Here is a 16,455-nt window from a genome sequence, read left to right on the forward strand (position 1 = left end):
CCGATTTTATCTCGTTAGATCAAACTAGCTGCAGTTTTTGGAGCCAGGCTCTGCTGACCCTCGGGATGAGAGGAAAGGAGCAACAGTATCTAATCAGAACAGAAAAATCTGTTGTACTGTTTGTATTTTCATCTGAATAACAAGGACTAATCCAAACAAAAGAACAGAACAAAGGCTCAGGAGGGCGAAGTAACTACAACTCAAACATGGCTCCTCAAAAAAACAGGGAGCCGTAACAAGGTTGCTCACAAAATTAACAAAATAAAAATGTGGTTTCCCTCATGTCATCATTTTCATAAACATAAGCGAGAAAGTGGGCAAAGCCATAATTCTGAAATTTTAAGATTTTTCAAAATTAGGAAAAATGTGTTGTGTCTCCCTAAGTTAAGAGTCACTACTGTGGTTGATATGTAGATACTGAGCCTTTAAGATAAAAAAAATAAGATAGGGGTAGTTCCCTTGGCACCAGTGCACAAAGTTTAAATCAGTTCTCTGTACTCTCTGTCACCATTATCCGTGATCAGATAATGGCAGTCATCAGAGAACGTCTTCAGTTATTTCAAAGTTCTTGTTATAAACTGTACTTTCTTTGTTTTTAAAATATGGTTGTTTGGCCAAAATAATTTATGGTAACATTACGTTTCCATGAAAACTTCTAGTTTTACAGTTAAAATCATTCTCAGAAATCTATATTTGAAAAACTTTTATTTCTATTTGAGTACACGCAAAAAGGAAAGACATGCCGCTGTTTCAGTATTAGTGTCACACAATGTACAAATAATCTCAAAAATTCAAAAATGTCAAAAGGAATATGTGTTGCACTTGGTGACGCTGGGAGACAGAGGTACAGTGTCTCTGATTCTGGCTCTTCAAAGACTGTGGAAAGAGTTTGTTGCTTTGCTTATTTTTCATTTTGTCTTTAAATTGTATTTTTTTAAAAATCATGGAATTAAACAGTTTTTTTGATGTCAGTGTGATTATGTACACAATGTCCATGACCCCTGATTTAAACAGAGCCTGAAGGCAGAGGTGGTCGTCTGTGAGAGATCAGTTATGAATGGAGGTGGGGGTATATATCACTGCTACTGGTCTTTGGATCCACTCTTTATGTCCTTGGACTTAGTTGCTCCAGCTTCATGTTAGGTGTAGCTCCATCCATCATTGGGACAGAATCAGCCGATGTCATGCTGGTGTTGCTGTCTTCACTGGGACAAGCAGCAACATCGGACTTTTCCTCACTGAGATAGGCAGCAGTACACTTCATGATTAATTTATGAATGTATTCATGTAAATATTCATATTTCACCTGTGCTGAGCTTCAGACTCTTCTTCCTTTTAGGATCAGACAAGTTCTCAAAGCACGTTTTAAACCAGCGAGGCATCAAACGCCATCTTCCCTCAGGCTAAACAACGCAAGCAATGACCTGTGGTCTGCTACCAAGGTTGGAGGGGGGTTCATGACACATGCTCTGATGCATCGATAGACTCCAGGATCCTGTTTTTGGGCTAAAAGCAGCCATGTGTAAACCCTTGCCTGCTACCTCCAATCCGAGTCAGATCACTCACTTAGTCTTGGATTTCAAGTTTTGGATCTCAATCAAAGTTTTCATGGTGTGCTTGAACATCTCCAGGCTGTAAGACACGCTACACAAAATGACTGGGATATGACTACGAGGAATTTGTGCTTGTGTCACAGAGGACTTTGTGTAAACTGCACTTGTTGTCACTTACCTTGTCACCTGTTCTACCTGAGAGCAGAGCTCTCCTCACAATCCCTTCTATTTCTGCCTACGTCTCCCATGATTCCCCTGCTCATCCCACTGTGACATACAGTAAGTATGGGTGAGAGGCGGGGTACAGCCTGGACAGGTGAAAGGTAACTACAGAGTCTTACCTTAGCTTTACCTAGCTTTAATTTGAATGTAGGTATGTTTTCCAGGCGTCTGAGCTGAAAATGCCCCAAAATTGCCCCCACATTATAAGAGGATTTATCTACAGCACCACAGCAGGAGTCTCTCATTCCACCCTCACTGCTCCCTTAGTGGATCAAGGGTCCCTCACTCTTTACCTTGACAGTTGAATCTGTCCACACTCAGGTCATTTATGCTGCTTTTGTCAAGCAGAAATCAAGCAGTCCCAAGAAACTGTACAAATGATAACACATTTGTATTATACAAGCAGCTTTACGTCATGTAGTGTAAATACTGGTTCTGGTCACAGAACATCAGTTTCTACAGCAACATCCTGTTATTTTTATCCTCATTAAGCAGCATCCTAATCCTCCGTCTGCTTCAGGGTGAGAGAGCAGTTTGCTGTTTAATGTGAGCTTGTGCAATGTTGGGCCTGAGCCCAGAGCAGTCGCTCCTCTCTCAGCTGGGTTGACCCTGTGTTTTGCCCTATTACCTACAAACAGATGTGTTGACTGGCAAGACAGTTACAGAAATGTAATCTCCAAAGCTCATAAACATCAGAGGAACCTACAATGTTTCATATTGAATAGAGGCAACATATTTCATGCAGGGTTGACCTCCATCTAGTGGTTGAAATGATTTAGCCTAAAACACGTGATTAGTGCCTAAATCCCTGAACAGGAAAACTGTGGTAAAACTGGACTCAACGTTGGACTACACACAATAGAACATTGACATGAGGTTGAATTCTACAAAAATTGACACGCTTGTATTGTCAGGTCCACTAATTCCTATATTGTGTCAGTGTTGAATAAGCTTAAGCAGTGACTGATCGACCCTGGTATAAAGGTTTAATGTTTAACCCTCCAATATCCTACAGGCTGTTTTACTTTATTTCATCTGAAAAGCCGTCATGCCAGTATTTAATCCAGTATTATTTATTCAGCCCAGCTCTTGTTTATTCTTTTTTTATTTTGACACAGAAGCACAGTTCCTCAGGAGGGAGGAACAGAACGGAGGAGGGGGCCGAGGCAGCCCCTGAACTTGCTGCTGCTCCTCAGACCAGTTCCCAACCATTCCTTTGGTGCATTAGCCTCCATGAGGCTGAACAGAGACTGCCTCAGTGCCTAGGTGATGGCTACAGTATATAATAATAATAATAATAATAATAATAATAATAATAATAATAATAATAATAATAATAATAATAATAATAATAATAATAATAATAATAATAATAATAATAACAGACAGTATAATAATTAACCTTTAGCTGTGAGAGCCGCTTATATACTGTAATATATACGTATATAAAACTAAAGTAAATATGTGTCATACCTCTGCTCGTCTGGCTTTACTTCAGTTTTCTGTCCTCACCATTGTATTATCTCATTAAGAAGACAAACTCTGTCTGCAGCAGCCGTAGGTCCAAAGTCCTCTGGGCTTTCTGGGCCAACCCCACTTCTGCAACGCTGAACAAATGGTTTGCAAATTGAAGCAAGAGAAAGACATTTGGAGTGGTCAGCAAATCCCCTGACCCGGTTTAAGATGTTTTTAAACCAGGCTTATTCAGTAAATTCATTAGCTCTAAATGGTAATGGGACAAATAGTGAATTTACATTTTGGGATCTGCTGGATAAGCTGAACCTCTTATGAACCTCTTATATATGATTTACCAAGGAGGGTTGTGATGACATGTGATGAGAAGAAGCAACTTTATTTCCAGCACAAGCTCATACATTATTTCTTGAGGTCCACGTTGTATCTCCTGAGCCTTAGTAGCCATAAAATATAACATTAACATGTTTATGTAACATGAGACACTATTGATTACACACGTGTGACATAAAACGCTTCTTTTAAACATTTAATAAATTTTAAATACGACGTGTTTGTCTCATCTTGCTGTGAGATCAATCATGAGTGATTTAAGATGGTTGGTGGATTTGTGCTGTGTGTGTGTGCAGACATTACCAAACTGCTAAACTGATAAGTGTGTTATTATACTGTATGTGTTATAGTGAACACTACAAAGCAGCATGTTTTCTAAGCTTTAAAGCAGAAATGACATTCAGTTACTCAGTACATATGCACATCTGGACATTCCCTGTTAATGAAAACAACAGCTGCGTTTTGCAGATCACCATCGTCCGTTGGGCGTTCCTACAGGCCAAGAAGAAATGATCACAGTGATCACTAAAGTGCATGGAGGTCACAATATAGACGATTGTAGAGAAAGGAGCTTACAGTGAGCCTCGCTTTCACCTCCTTAATGTGTCTTAGCACAGGTACCTGCTCTAAATGTATAGATGCAATATTTAAAACACAATAATCATGTAAAATTCTTGTTCAATTTATAATATTCCTTATGGGTTTTGATTTGGTCCGAAGTCCAAGTATAACGACATTAAAGGTTGCCTTACTTTGCATTATCCACAGCCTCCTTGCCAGTATAGCCAGGCCCACCAGAAACATGACAGAAAAACAGACCAGCAGAGCCCCTAGGATGTGGCTGAAACACAGACACAGTCGCGTGAACAAAGGCTCCAGCTCCAGAGCAGCTCAGGTCTCTATGTTGTTCTGTGCGAGTGAGCATCCAGCACAGAGCATAACATATTATACACTGGTATCATGTGCCTGATGCACTGGACAGTCATTAGTCTTGGTGTTTACTACCTGTGCATGCTCCACAGTTCACCAGTGACGGACTGGTGTGCATCATCCTGACTCGGTGGAGGTGGGGACGTCACAGAAGCTGCCGATCAAAGCAAACATATCTGAATCAGAAAACATTCAGGGATTTGTGAGATGCAGTGTGTAGCATCGTGCACACAGAGTGTTCAGGACTTCACTATTCCTGATACAGTAAGTGACTTGTAGGAATCAGTGAAACATGTGCAGCTGGAGACCAATACACATTGATCATTAAAGCTGCTTTATGTGTCCAACCTTGGTCAGGCAGTGACCATCAGATCAATGAGTCATACATAGCACACTAAGGAGGTGGAAGGAGGTCTGGGACTCAGCCTACCAGTTGTGGGTCGCGATGTGACCAGCAGGTGCACAAACTTTTTCTCCTGTCCTGCGGAACACCAGTACCAGCCGGTGTCGTTCATCTGTAGCTTCTTCAAGGTCACGGAGAAAGCCCCAGTTCTGTCATCACTGATGCTCACTGAAGTGTCTTCACGGCTCCTCTCAGAGCCTGTCGACACACACGAGCCCAAGTCGTCTTTCCGACACCACTTCTTCTCACTTTCCCTGTTGGAGGCAGTCACAGGTTAGATCCTAACTACATCCGCATGCACTTTGCTTGTTCTAGCTTGTGAAGAGTAACATTGTATTGGTTTGCTAATGAAGAAAATGTCCCACACCTGAATCTCTTGCTGTAGAGGCATTCAGCTTTGACACTGCTCCCCTCCTCTCCAATCAGTGGGCTGTTGACTAACATACCTGCAGGAAGGACATCGACTGGCGGTAAGAATACCTTCATAGCCTAACGATTTCAAAGGCTCATTAAAGGCTTTCTATAAAGAGGAATAACAAAAAATGACTCACCATGAATGACACTGATGTAAGTGTAGGCACTAACGTCAGCGCTCCACAACCCCCCCACCTCCATACCACACATGTACCAGCCAGAATCATCCTCCTTCAGGTCATTCATGACCACCGTGAACACCAGCTGTACTGGGTCATCGACGATGCTCACTTTGTCCACAGCAGCGTTGCTTGTGTGAGGGTCATCGGTGCGAGTTAAGCTGGTGCAGAACTCTCTCATCTTCCCTCGACACCAGTATTTTACATAGCTGGCGTACTGAGGCTCATAATGGCACGGGATGGTGAGGGATCGACCCTCCAGGATGTCAAACTGCTTCTCCGTTGTCAGCCCACAGAGGACGGCTGATGTAGAGTGGAGATGAATGTTACACATTAGGGTTGGGGTCAGTCATGCTGCAGTCAGTGCTTATCTGTGGCCTTGGGAAACAATCGTACCACATTTATTTTGGTTTGCTTTGTTGCAAAACAGCCTTCCACCTTTGACATTGCTCACCGTAGTTTCTAAAAGTGGTCCAGAGTGAGACTACAGTATGATACAGGTGCAAGTGGACAATATAGCAAACTGTAAACTTGCTAATATAAACATCAGGCGTGCTGTTTCCAGGAGGAAAACCATGCAGAAGTCTCGAATATTCAGCAAAAAAATGGCAGCCTCAGTCATTTTTCTAGCCTGTCTCCAAAAATGATTCAAATTGAAAAGTAATGAAATAGTGAAGTGAGTCCTATGGTGTAATAGTGTTAGTAGTAAGAAGAATAAAAAAGCCAGGAGGCAGCGGATGAGCCATTAATCATCCCACAACTGCTTTATTTCTATTCTTTAAAAAAGCTGGTGTTAAGGTTTATTGTGCAGCAGAACACGGGCAAACACAGATCTATACTTATGGATATTACCTGTGATCCATGGAAGCACGCTGAGGATGAAGATTTGCAGCATATTTCAGCGTGAGTCTGAGGTTTAGCAAGTGGGTTCTTTCCCTTGTTAACACAGACACCAACTTCCTCCTGGTCATGTGACCGAAAGTTTGATTGCAGATGTTCCACATTTTAACTATGTATGTGCCAGTTAGATGTCTGTGTAATTACAGCACACTGTCCCCAGACAGCTGTACACACTGTTGTAGCGATGTTAAGTTAAAACAGTGATTTTCTGTATTTTCCATATAGTTCATGTTATGACATTGTGCACTAATCTCCCAAGTTTCAGGTGCAAACCTTAATCAGCAAAATAAATTTATGAGTTTTCTGAGAAGCTGCATGTCACGGTTCTGGTTGTGTGATAATTTTGATTTGCTGTTCAAAGTTGTGGTCAAAAATTTGTACTAGCGATGATTTCTTACATTTGTTGTAATTTGGCTTTGGTTTATTATTCATCTTTGCAAGGCTGTGGATTTGGTCAGTGAAGGGTGCCAAAGCCTTTCTTTCCCCTTTAGCCTTTTATGGTCACTTATTTCCTGGAAAACTGTCATCAGATCTGTGAAACCAAAAGTGAATTCACTCTGTCCAGACTTTTTGGAAATTGAAACTTAACCCCAATTACTTTTGTGATAGTTTACTGCAATAGTACGCTGTATAATATATAGTAGTATTGCCATTTAAACAATGCAAAAATGTTTTCATTTTGAACTAGATTTTATTAGTTACTAAGGAAAGTGTTCTGCTGTGGATCTGTCTTTAAATCTCTTCGGACTGTCAGTTGGAAACATATTATTAATGTTTCTTAGGTTTTTCTTAATTTGCAGTATTGGAAAAACCGATTTGTTACAACTTTGTGTTTTCTTCAATGCAGCACAATCAATTTATATAAGCACATTGAATTGTCCCGCCTCTGGTCTGATTGACAGCTGGGATAGACGTGCCATGCCCCTTGAGGAATAAGTGTTTATTACCACCAGGCTTTTATTACCAAACCGCTAACCTACTCTTACCTTCTTACTGCCAAACCACTTTATAATAATCTCAGGTCTGTGTTCCAGCTCAGTTCCCAGAACCCCCTCTCCACTTTAATGGAAGTCCTGTTCAAAATGACAGGTGCTATAATGTGATTCATTTAATATGAAAAGTCACTTTTTACAGCACAGAATCAGCACAGGAAGATACGAAGCCTTTTACTAGAGGCTGGAATGTCTGCCTACATTTCTCCATTGTTTCTTCTGTGCAAGGCTTTTTCATTTCAGACAGTAATGCTGCAGTTTAAATCAGCTTATAGGTTAGTAAAAAAGCAAACTCTCATTTTGCTCTGTGGTTATAATGTTCTTGCGTCTGCAGGGAGCGGCAGCAGGATTCTGTGCTCCACACGCTCATATTTAAACTGAACTGACGTTTGAAGCAGCCAGACGGTTTGAAGTATTTTTCTGTAAATTCACAAACAAAATGATTTCAATGATTTTGTAATCCTCTGATCTTCTACTATGAACATAAACTACAGCATCAATACAGATGAGTGTGCCAGTTACAGAAGCAGGTATAACGCTGCCCCGACTACTCTAAAGATGAGAACCTTTTACATCTGTGAAAACAAACCAGCAGGACATTTCAGTGAGTCATGTTCCTGTTGTTTTTATTGTTTTTGCCTGTTTAAAACGGGAATGCTTTACAAATGTTACATAAAAAAAGAATGACATTGAACCGCATAAGATGTCAGAAGTTGCAACTGATTTGGTGTTGATGTTGGGCTCAACCAGGTGTCTTGAAGAAGGCTTTTTTTCACTGCGATCTGAAAAATGAAACAGGAGAAAATGTGGTTAGTGGCAGTAAATTGTTGTATAAAAGCAACAGGAAAGAGAAACTACACAATTAGCTTTCTCTCATTGGAATAAATGGAAAAATATGTTGGTACCCTTTACCTTGTGTGTCTGGTAATTACTGTAACCAAAGGCTTAATTCCGTGGGCCTCTGCTACAGTTCAAAGTAGTAGTTCAAAGATTTGTGTCTTCAAAAAAGGGGACTTCAGAAAACCCAAAGTTTAATCCTTAGTTGTGTTGGTGATGGGATGTGTGCTCTGGCATATTCTCCTGCTGGAGGTCCAAAAATGTTTTTTATTTTGCCCTGCACAGTTTCAAGGCATATGGTGCCTCCCAAAACATACAATAAGGCTCCTTCAAGTTGACCTCTAGGCACAATGCTTTTATTTTTGCTACTGGTGAATACAGAACTGGTTTGAATAAAAGCTTCTGTCTAACCCCCTGTACTAAAAATAACAAGTACACCCAGTGACTTTTACACGGACCATCTCTTAATACCTGAGCTTGATCGTTTTCGTATCCTGATTGAGAGGTGTGTACAATCCAATGTTAAACCATTTAAGAAAACATTAAACTAGAGAATAAAAACCTTCTTTGGTACTACTACAGTATATAAACTGCTATAATGATTTACCTGCACAACAGATCATGTCTGCTCATTTGTGTGTGTATAATGTTGGACAGAGACAGATTTTCCTCATTCCTGGTTCTCACAGGTATCAACAGTTTCAAATTCTGATGCAAACCAAACCAACACGGTGAATTCTCATATTCATTAATTTAGTGGTTTGTGAGAACTTTTCCCTATTCATACTATATTGCCTTTAAATTCCGGTTGAACAGATTTCATAAAAAAATGAAACTGCCTTGGACAAAAATTACAGCCCTAACGATTTGTGTGACCAAATGATTTCTGACTTTTAATAAACCTCCTGCACCTGTATATGGGGCTTTTGGTCCAGGGCTCCAGAGCAAACCCCTCCAGCTGTCCAAGGTTTGAAAAGACCTTCTCAAGACTGAATGTTCCAATTATTGCCACAGATAATCAGAACATTTGCCTCCTTGAAACTTCATACTGAAGCCTCGTCATGACTTACTTAAGTTGAATTAAACTGAATAACTGACAGAAAAACTAAATGTTTATGCCAGGAGAACTTTAACCATGGCAACAAAAATGTAGACATTCTTATTTATAAGAAATTTAACTAAAGAAACTTCAAACAAAACGGAATTAACAAAATTTTACAAAAGAAACATGCTGGATCCATCACTCTCCTTATCTTAACCGTACACTGCTATTGAGTTAGAACACAACTTCACTAATAAATGAAGACCTGAAAACAATCTGCAAAGCACTGGTCAGAAAACGGGGGAAAAATACTCCATATATAATTCACCCTATTGTGATCGGTCCATTATAAGGTCAGGAACAACACTAATAATCTTAAATGATTATGCTATGACAGAGTGAACTGCACAAACTTCAAAATGGAATCCTTCATAGACTTGATTGACCAGAATTAGAACAACTGGTCCAAACTCACCAAGGTTTAGTCTTCACAGAGACCAGACAATATTACTCTTATAGACAGAACGAGTCAATAGTATCTCTTCTACCAGACTCCTGCCCAGAAGCATTAGATAATCTAGTATTTGATTTTTTTCTCTGGTCTATGAAACTTCATAGGGATAAATTATTATCTATTAACAAAGAAAATATAGGGCAACCTCAAAGATGGCAGGTCTTACCCATTTGACTTAATTGGCATAATTTATCAGTCCCCAAACCAAGTGCCATAATTGTTAGCCTCTAATTATTTGGTGGGGCTTTCTAAAGAAGGCTGGTTTGCCACTTCCCATTCAGACTTCTTGAAAACAATTCAAACACGCACAAATAAAAAATAACATGACTTCTGATTTAGCACAATAAAAAGAGAACACATTGGAAACCTATCTTCTCAAGCAACAATTTCTACCCATTTAAATAATAAATGTCCAATTATGGAATTAATAGTAACAAATTTCCACAATATCAGCAATTAAATTCCATATTTAAAGTAAAGGAATAATACAACCATTACAATTGAGGCCAGCTCTAACAAGAACAGTTTACTGGAAATTGCCTCCTAAAATGCAAAAATCTATTCGGTAGATGACAATGCATCTCCCTGTTTCCAGGGCAGAGGTGGGCATCACCCCCTAATAGACACATGAATACAGTTTTTCCAAAGTATACAAACCTACAACTAACTAACTATACAAATGATTCACATAACACATTACAGAGGACAAAGGATGTTGAAAATGGACCTCACTCAGTGAAGCATCAGCCCACAGTGCAGTTAACACATACACACCGATAGGGACCTGCATTCTGGTTACTTTTGCGTGATTTAGGATTTCTACCCTTTGCGTCAGTTTCGGTAATTTTTATGCTACTGCTGAACCAAACTTCAAAGGCAATGTTGTGTTTCCAACAGTTCATTTTCAATACATTTATTGTCAATTTGGTCAGTTTCAAGTTATTTTAGTGACCATTAGGGGTGTTTCATTTCTTTAAGAATACGGAAATTTGTCCATGCCTGTGTTTTTTGTGTAGTTGTGCCTATGTTGTACATGGTCATAACAAATAGGAAACGCATACAAGCAGTAAGCACCTTCTCAAAGACGCGCCTCTTCTTCAGCCAATGAAGTTCATCACAACCAGATGGAGAACAGTGTGAGCAAATAGGAAGTCAGCGAAAGCCCTCTCTGGAGAGATGGACAGGAAGTCTCCTTTGTTTTGTGGGTTGATCTGGATGCGAAGGCACACTGAGGAAAGAAAAACATGTTTTATAGGCTTTTTTAGTTGTACTACAACTGATCATTTCCATAGATTCCAAAGGCCAAGATTACACCTACACATCTTGGTTACACGGGACAGATGAGCAGCCCTGCATTTAAAACGGCAGTGACTTTCATTGGTCTCTGACAAACAAGCTGCTCAGTTCCAGAGAACACTGGAAGCTGAAGCCTCTGAATGTATAGCCTGGCTAGCTAACCTGTGCATGCACATGTCCGTAAACGCGCCACGCGCGAGTGTACAATATAGGTCCAAGTATAATTCACTACTAGCCGCAGCATGAACTCACCTGCTAGAATGAAAGAGCCCACACACGAGATGAAGCCCGACAAAAAGCTGTTGAATGGGAAGGTGCCGACGAGCAGACAGTAGAGAAACTGCAGCGCCCCTGTCAGCAAAATGTACAGCAAATACGCATCCACCATTTTCAGTTTGGTTGGCGTCGAGGTGCTGTACTCCTCCAGAAACCGGGAAATCACCGATATGACAGAGTTCGACATGTTGTGGATGTTTAAGATACCTACAATGACTAAACACAGCGTTTGCAGTGCTTCTCTTCCTTAGCCGAATGAGTGACGTGTCCTCACTGAGCGGAAGTTTCCCCCGTGTTACAAATGTTACATTCCGAGTGGAAACCGGAACTTTCAGCCAAATAAACTGTTACATCCGTTGCCATTTCAGCCAAAAACATGGAGCTGGAAATATTCGAGGCAGGTCGTCAGCCACATTTTAAGATATTTGATGCGGATGCAAAAATTCAAAAAAGGTTTTTGGCGTCATAATGTCACGAGATTATGTTTTTCTTCAAGTTTTTACTTGAGCATTTAAACCCATAGGAATTATATGATCCTGAAGGTTAAACTAAAAACTAATGGTTACTTCTGAAGATTTTAATCACACAAAACGGAGTAATTAGTAAAGAAAGACGGTTGCAAGTGCTCCTGAGCGGGATGTAGGCTTGAAAAGTTGACCTGTCCGACTTGATCGCAGTGTTTTGTTTCCGCCTCTCACTGCTGTCGCCTGTTTTCTAAGCGAGGCGCTGTTTTTCTCGAACGAGCAGATGATCTTTTTTCTAATCAGATATAGGGGGACGTCGTGTCACCTTTCATAATACGGATCGCTTTAAACGGACATGCCAATCAATGGATCCACCTACAACTACAGCTCCGGTTCAGAACGACAGTGCGTAAGTTGATTTAGAAAGTTGGCCTGACTTATACCGCCTCCAGCACTGTCCACTTACATAACGCGTCAATTAGACTTTTTATTTACCGTTTAAAGACTTTTGTTGTGAAACATGTAACATTGCGTTTATGTATAGTGTGTCACAGTAGCTAAATTATTTTTCAACCTGTACGTGTAATTTAAATGTTCCAGTTTGGCGTGAGCTCACTACATTATTGTAATTTAAATAAATTAATATAATTCACAGGATTTAATGACGAATGTATCGTTTGGTTTCAGCGTAAAGAAAATCTCATTATTTTTATATAAGGGAACAGTGGTGACGGCTTGCCCGTGTGCGTTCACTGCGGTCAAGCCTCAAATGTAAACATTCAACATGACACAGCGTGAAAACACACTTAAATGGGTAATATATTCGATTTGTGTAATTACAGATCAATGCCTTTACCATAGAAGCGGAGGACGAAATAATAATCACCGTTAATATGAACATTAAAAAAACAATTTAGATGAGACCATTACTATACAATACTTATTCCTATAAACTCAGCCGGTGTGCTTCTACCAATGACTCAGCAGATTTCGGTTAGCGTAAGAGGACCAGGCTGCAGACAAGATGGCGGGTTAAAATGTCGAGTTATTCGTCCAAATCGGACGCTCATAAACCGGAAGTTCCATTTAGCCAACGGTTCCTTCTACGGCGCTTGGTCCCTGTAAAGTACGGTGGAAATTAAACTAGCGGCGATCTAAACGAAATAAAATTAAGTTCACGAGAACAATAGTAATATAGAAACATTTATTTAATATCTGTTTGAGATGTGAGTGCTATTGACTTTTCGCACAGACATTGTGTTTTGCTTGGTGTTGCTGAAAACGCTAGAACCTTACAGGTAAGTTAGTTAATCGCCTGCTTATCGCAGGGCAGATAAAAAGCCTGGCGGTGAAGCTGGTGTGTGGCTGGTGACAGTGCTTTATTCTAGCACCAGTTGAGAGGATGCCCCCAGACGTCAGTTCATTTCAGTTGCTTGGGCCAAAGGCTGCAGAAGAACTATGTCCACAAATAAGTAAAGCACAGGACGACAACCACAATAAGATAATTGCCGGAAAACAAGGCGTTTTAAACTGCTCAACGTTATGCAGTTAATAGCATGAATTTACAGATCAAGTCCAGATCTGTTTCACAAATGCTACAAGACAATGATATTTATTTAGTTTATGCGCTGTAAGTGATAAATCGTTTCAGAGGAACACTTAATCATTTATTAATTTATCATTTTAAAAAATCATTTGATTTTGTTAAGATAATTGGTAGACAGTTGTGCACAAATGCTCTGCAACCATTAACAGAACGGGCAGTCATGATAATGGATTGAGGTTTCAATTGGTAAAAGTAACTACTCCAGTCCAGACAGTTTGTTGTTGCATAGAACAGTTACTATTGGTGGGTCAGAGGTAACTTTGCTGTGTCTAAGACATCACTGTACACGGGCTTTGACTCAGCATCAGGCTTGTAAAATGTAACTCCTGGGAGTGTGGACTGTCCTGCTCACATTGTCCTTTTCCTTTAATCACTACTGCTAGCATGCTGCACCAAAGCACTTTGAGACTATTTCTTGATGTGTGTGTTTTTTTTTTTTGTTGCTTTAGGTCAGACTCAGCTTGGAGCTGGTGGCCATCCTGGCGTCCAACCTCCATGTCTCTGTTAAAGACTGCAGAGTCCAAGATTCTTGCATGTAAAGTACAGTAACACCATATTTTTTACTTCGGCGCGTTTAACTGTTATGAATGTAGACAATTAAGGCTTCACCTCTGGCACTGGCTACAACACATAGCCTCAGTAAGAATACCGTAATAATGACAGTTGTTTGCGTTGTCACGACAGGTATTCAGAATGACCTGTGGGCCAGGTTTGTGACTTTACCAAACCAGGATCGAATATGGACGTTGACCCTCACCAACAAAGCAGCCCACAAAGAGCCAGGACAAGGTACTATTCTACTCTCTGTTTTCATCAAGAGGCCACAGCTGTAAATCAATGCTTATATATTACCATGCTTACATGTCTCACTTTTACCAGCCACTAGGACGCCCCTAGTGATGGTCCATGGCTTCGGAGGAGGGGTGGGCCTGTGGATCAGGAACCTGGATGCACTGAGTCAGTCACGGCCCGTGTACGCCTTTGACCTGCTTGGCTTCGGTAGGAGCTCCAGACCAACGTTCCCCAAGGATGCGGCCAAGGCAGAGGAGCAGTTTGTCACCTCGATAGAACAGTGGAGACAGTCTGTGGGCCTGGAGAACATGATTCTCCTGGGACACAGTCTGGGGGGATACCTGGCTACGTCCTATGCCATTCAGTACCCTTCAAGGTAACAGTGCTGACAGAACATGAGGGGAATGTACCTGGAGCCAGCGCAGCCCATTGTGTGTAAAAACCTTAGTAAGTCACGTTCAGATGTGACATCAGTAAAGCCTGAGACGCTTCCATCACCAAGACACAAAACTGTGGAACATGAGTTTGTTCCTTATCATAAATGTAGTGTAAACAAGCTCCTCTTTTGAAAGAGCAGTTTGAAATATTTGGAACATTGCTGTCTCTTGTTAAAAATGTAAAACTAGTCAGACAAATTTGAAGCTGCATCAATGTTCAGAAATTATCAAATAATTGTGTGTAGTGTGAAAGGAGCCACTCATAACAAACATTGCAGTTAAATTATTTTAAAGCTGATTAAAAATGACATAAAGAGAAAGTCAAAGCTTAAATAAGTAACCGTAAACCTTAGTTTGCAACCAGAGTCTGATAATATGGATAATAATGATATACTATATTTGCTCCTATTACATTGCACCTCCAAATTATCAGTCGTCACAGAAAAGAGAATAATAAAAATCAAATTCAAGATTGTTGTATCAAATGTAAAAAGCCCTAAGGCTGCTCCTGCTGGTCAAATGATCCCATCTTTATAATCAGGTCTTCCTCCTGCAGGGTGTCACACCTCATCTTGGTGGACCCCTGGGGTTTTCCTGAGAGACTCCAGACAAACACTGAGGCGGGTCAGAGGACCGAGGTGGTGAAGAGGCCGACGCTTCCACGCTGGGTGAAAGCTGTTGCAGCCGTGGTTTCCCTCTTCAACCCACTGGCGGTCATCAGAGCTGCCGGCCCGTGGGGTGAGACGTCGCGCTTGTGCCTCGTATGTTCTGTGTTACGACATACCGACCCCACTCACCTCACCCTGTGTCACCGATTCAGGCCCTGGCTTGGTGAACAGGTTCCGCCCTGACTTCAAAAGCAAGTTCGAAGATCTCTTTGACGATGACACCATGACTCAGTACATCTACCACTGTAATGCACAAACACCTAGGCAAGTCAAAAAAGTCCTTACACGCTCAGGTTCTGAACCCTAGATTCAATGCCTGCAGTTTCTAACCTCCTTTTCTGTTTCCTTTCCCCGTCCCAGTGGAGAGGTGGGTTTCCGGGCCATGTCAGAGTCTCTGGGCTGGGCCAAACGGCCGATGCTGCAGCGGGTTCATCTGCTGCCTCACTCTATTCCCCTTACTATGCTGTATGGAGAATGGTCCTGGGTGGACAACTCATCTGGGGACACAGTGCTCCAGCTTAGGGACCAGGCTCCCACCAGAGTGATGGTGAGCAGAGGTCCTTCGGAGAAGATGAGGTTGCACATGCTCTCCTTGCTAACACTTGTTTCTTTATCTCGTCTACTGCAGGTGATAAACAAAGCCTCTCACCATGTGTACGCTGACCAGCCGGAGGAGTTCAACAGAGTGGTCCAGAATATATGTAGCTCAGTAAACTGACTAAAGAAATTCATGCAGCTGTGGACTGTGTGCCTGTACGATCAGACGGGGTGAAGCGATTTGTAGTTTTATACATAACTTTGAATGTTTCATCAGACTTGAGCTCTTATACTACATTATGTTCCTAGTTGTTGTTTTTCTTTCATTAAGTTGATGAAACATCAGCTCTGGTTCCCCAACTCCCACTTTTACTTGTGCCTATTGTTAACAGTTAAGTACTGTACTCCTACCGCCCCCAGTGTGTAAAAGATCTAATTGTATTTTATATCTTTAAAATAATAAAAGCTTTATTGATAAATTATTTTTCTGCATGCATTCTTCATGCACTTTCCAGCCCCACCAGTAGAGGTCAGGAATAAGTGCTCCTAAAAAAGATGACACGATTGGAATTAGTCATTGACATCTA

The 16,455-nt window shown here is 40.9% G+C and overlaps 3 protein-coding genes across 10 annotated transcripts; 1 reads left to right on the plus strand and 2 right to left on the minus strand.

Annotated features, from left to right (window-relative positions):
- Positions 1–724: 724 nt before the first annotated feature.
- Positions 725–6,498, minus strand: pigr (polymeric immunoglobulin receptor). Of its 4 annotated transcripts, none has more exons than XR_003783803.3 (8): positions 6,360–6,498; positions 5,466–5,810; positions 5,282–5,360; positions 4,942–5,168; positions 4,587–4,665; positions 4,334–4,422; positions 3,249–3,382; positions 725–1,238 (listed from the first exon to the last, which is right to left on the minus strand). XR_003783803.3 is itself a non-coding variant. In XM_029132876.3 (8 exons), the coding sequence occupies exons 1-8, from the start codon at positions 6,400–6,402 to the stop codon at positions 3,990–3,992; spliced, it is 996 nt and encodes a 331-aa protein (XP_028988709.1). In that variant the 5' UTR covers positions 6,403–6,498; the 3' UTR covers positions 3,609–3,989. The 4 variants fall into 4 exon arrangements, 3 of the variants coding, with proteins under 3 accessions (XP_028988711.1, XP_028988709.1, XP_028988710.1); XM_029132876.3 differs by lacking the exons at positions 725–1,238; positions 3,249–3,382 and adding exons at positions 3,609–4,073; positions 4,158–4,207; XM_029132877.2 differs by lacking the exons at positions 725–1,238; positions 3,249–3,382 and adding exons at positions 3,609–4,073; positions 4,158–4,207 and having other exon boundaries at positions 5,466–5,885; positions 6,360–6,489.
- A 1,510-nt stretch (positions 6,499–8,008) lies between these two features.
- On the minus strand, positions 8,009–11,704 carry dad1 (defender against cell death 1). Its single transcript, XM_029132485.3, has 3 exons — positions 11,341–11,704; positions 10,867–11,020; positions 8,009–8,181 (listed from the first exon to the last, which is right to left on the minus strand). Exons 1-2 carry the CDS (start codon positions 11,549–11,551, stop codon positions 10,890–10,892), a joined length of 342 nt encoding a protein of 113 aa, XP_028988318.1. The 5' UTR covers positions 11,552–11,704; the 3' UTR covers positions 8,009–8,181; positions 10,867–10,889.
- Positions 11,705–11,749: 45 nt separating this feature from the next.
- abhd4 (abhydrolase domain containing 4, N-acyl phospholipase B) lies at positions 11,750–16,350 on the plus strand. 5 transcript variants are annotated; one of them, XM_029132481.2, is made up of 8 exons: positions 11,750–12,237; positions 13,884–13,969; positions 14,119–14,223; positions 14,314–14,602; positions 15,205–15,401; positions 15,484–15,595; positions 15,692–15,878; positions 15,960–16,350. In XM_029132481.2, exons 1-8 carry the CDS (start codon positions 12,194–12,196, stop codon positions 16,047–16,049), a joined length of 1,110 nt encoding a protein of 369 aa, XP_028988314.1. In that variant the 5' UTR covers positions 11,750–12,193; the 3' UTR covers positions 16,050–16,350. The 5 variants fall into 5 exon arrangements, with proteins under 5 accessions (XP_028988314.1, XP_028988316.1, XP_028988313.1 ...); XM_029132483.3 differs by having other exon boundaries at positions 15,220–15,401; XM_029132480.2 differs by having other exon boundaries at positions 11,750–12,233.
- The last annotated feature ends 105 nt before the right edge of the window (positions 16,351–16,455 follow it).

This window comes from Betta splendens, chromosome 17 (assembly GCF_900634795.4).
Source record: "Betta splendens chromosome 17, fBetSpl5.4, whole genome shotgun sequence".
Taxonomy (NCBI): domain Eukaryota; kingdom Metazoa; phylum Chordata; class Actinopteri; order Anabantiformes; family Osphronemidae; genus Betta; species Betta splendens.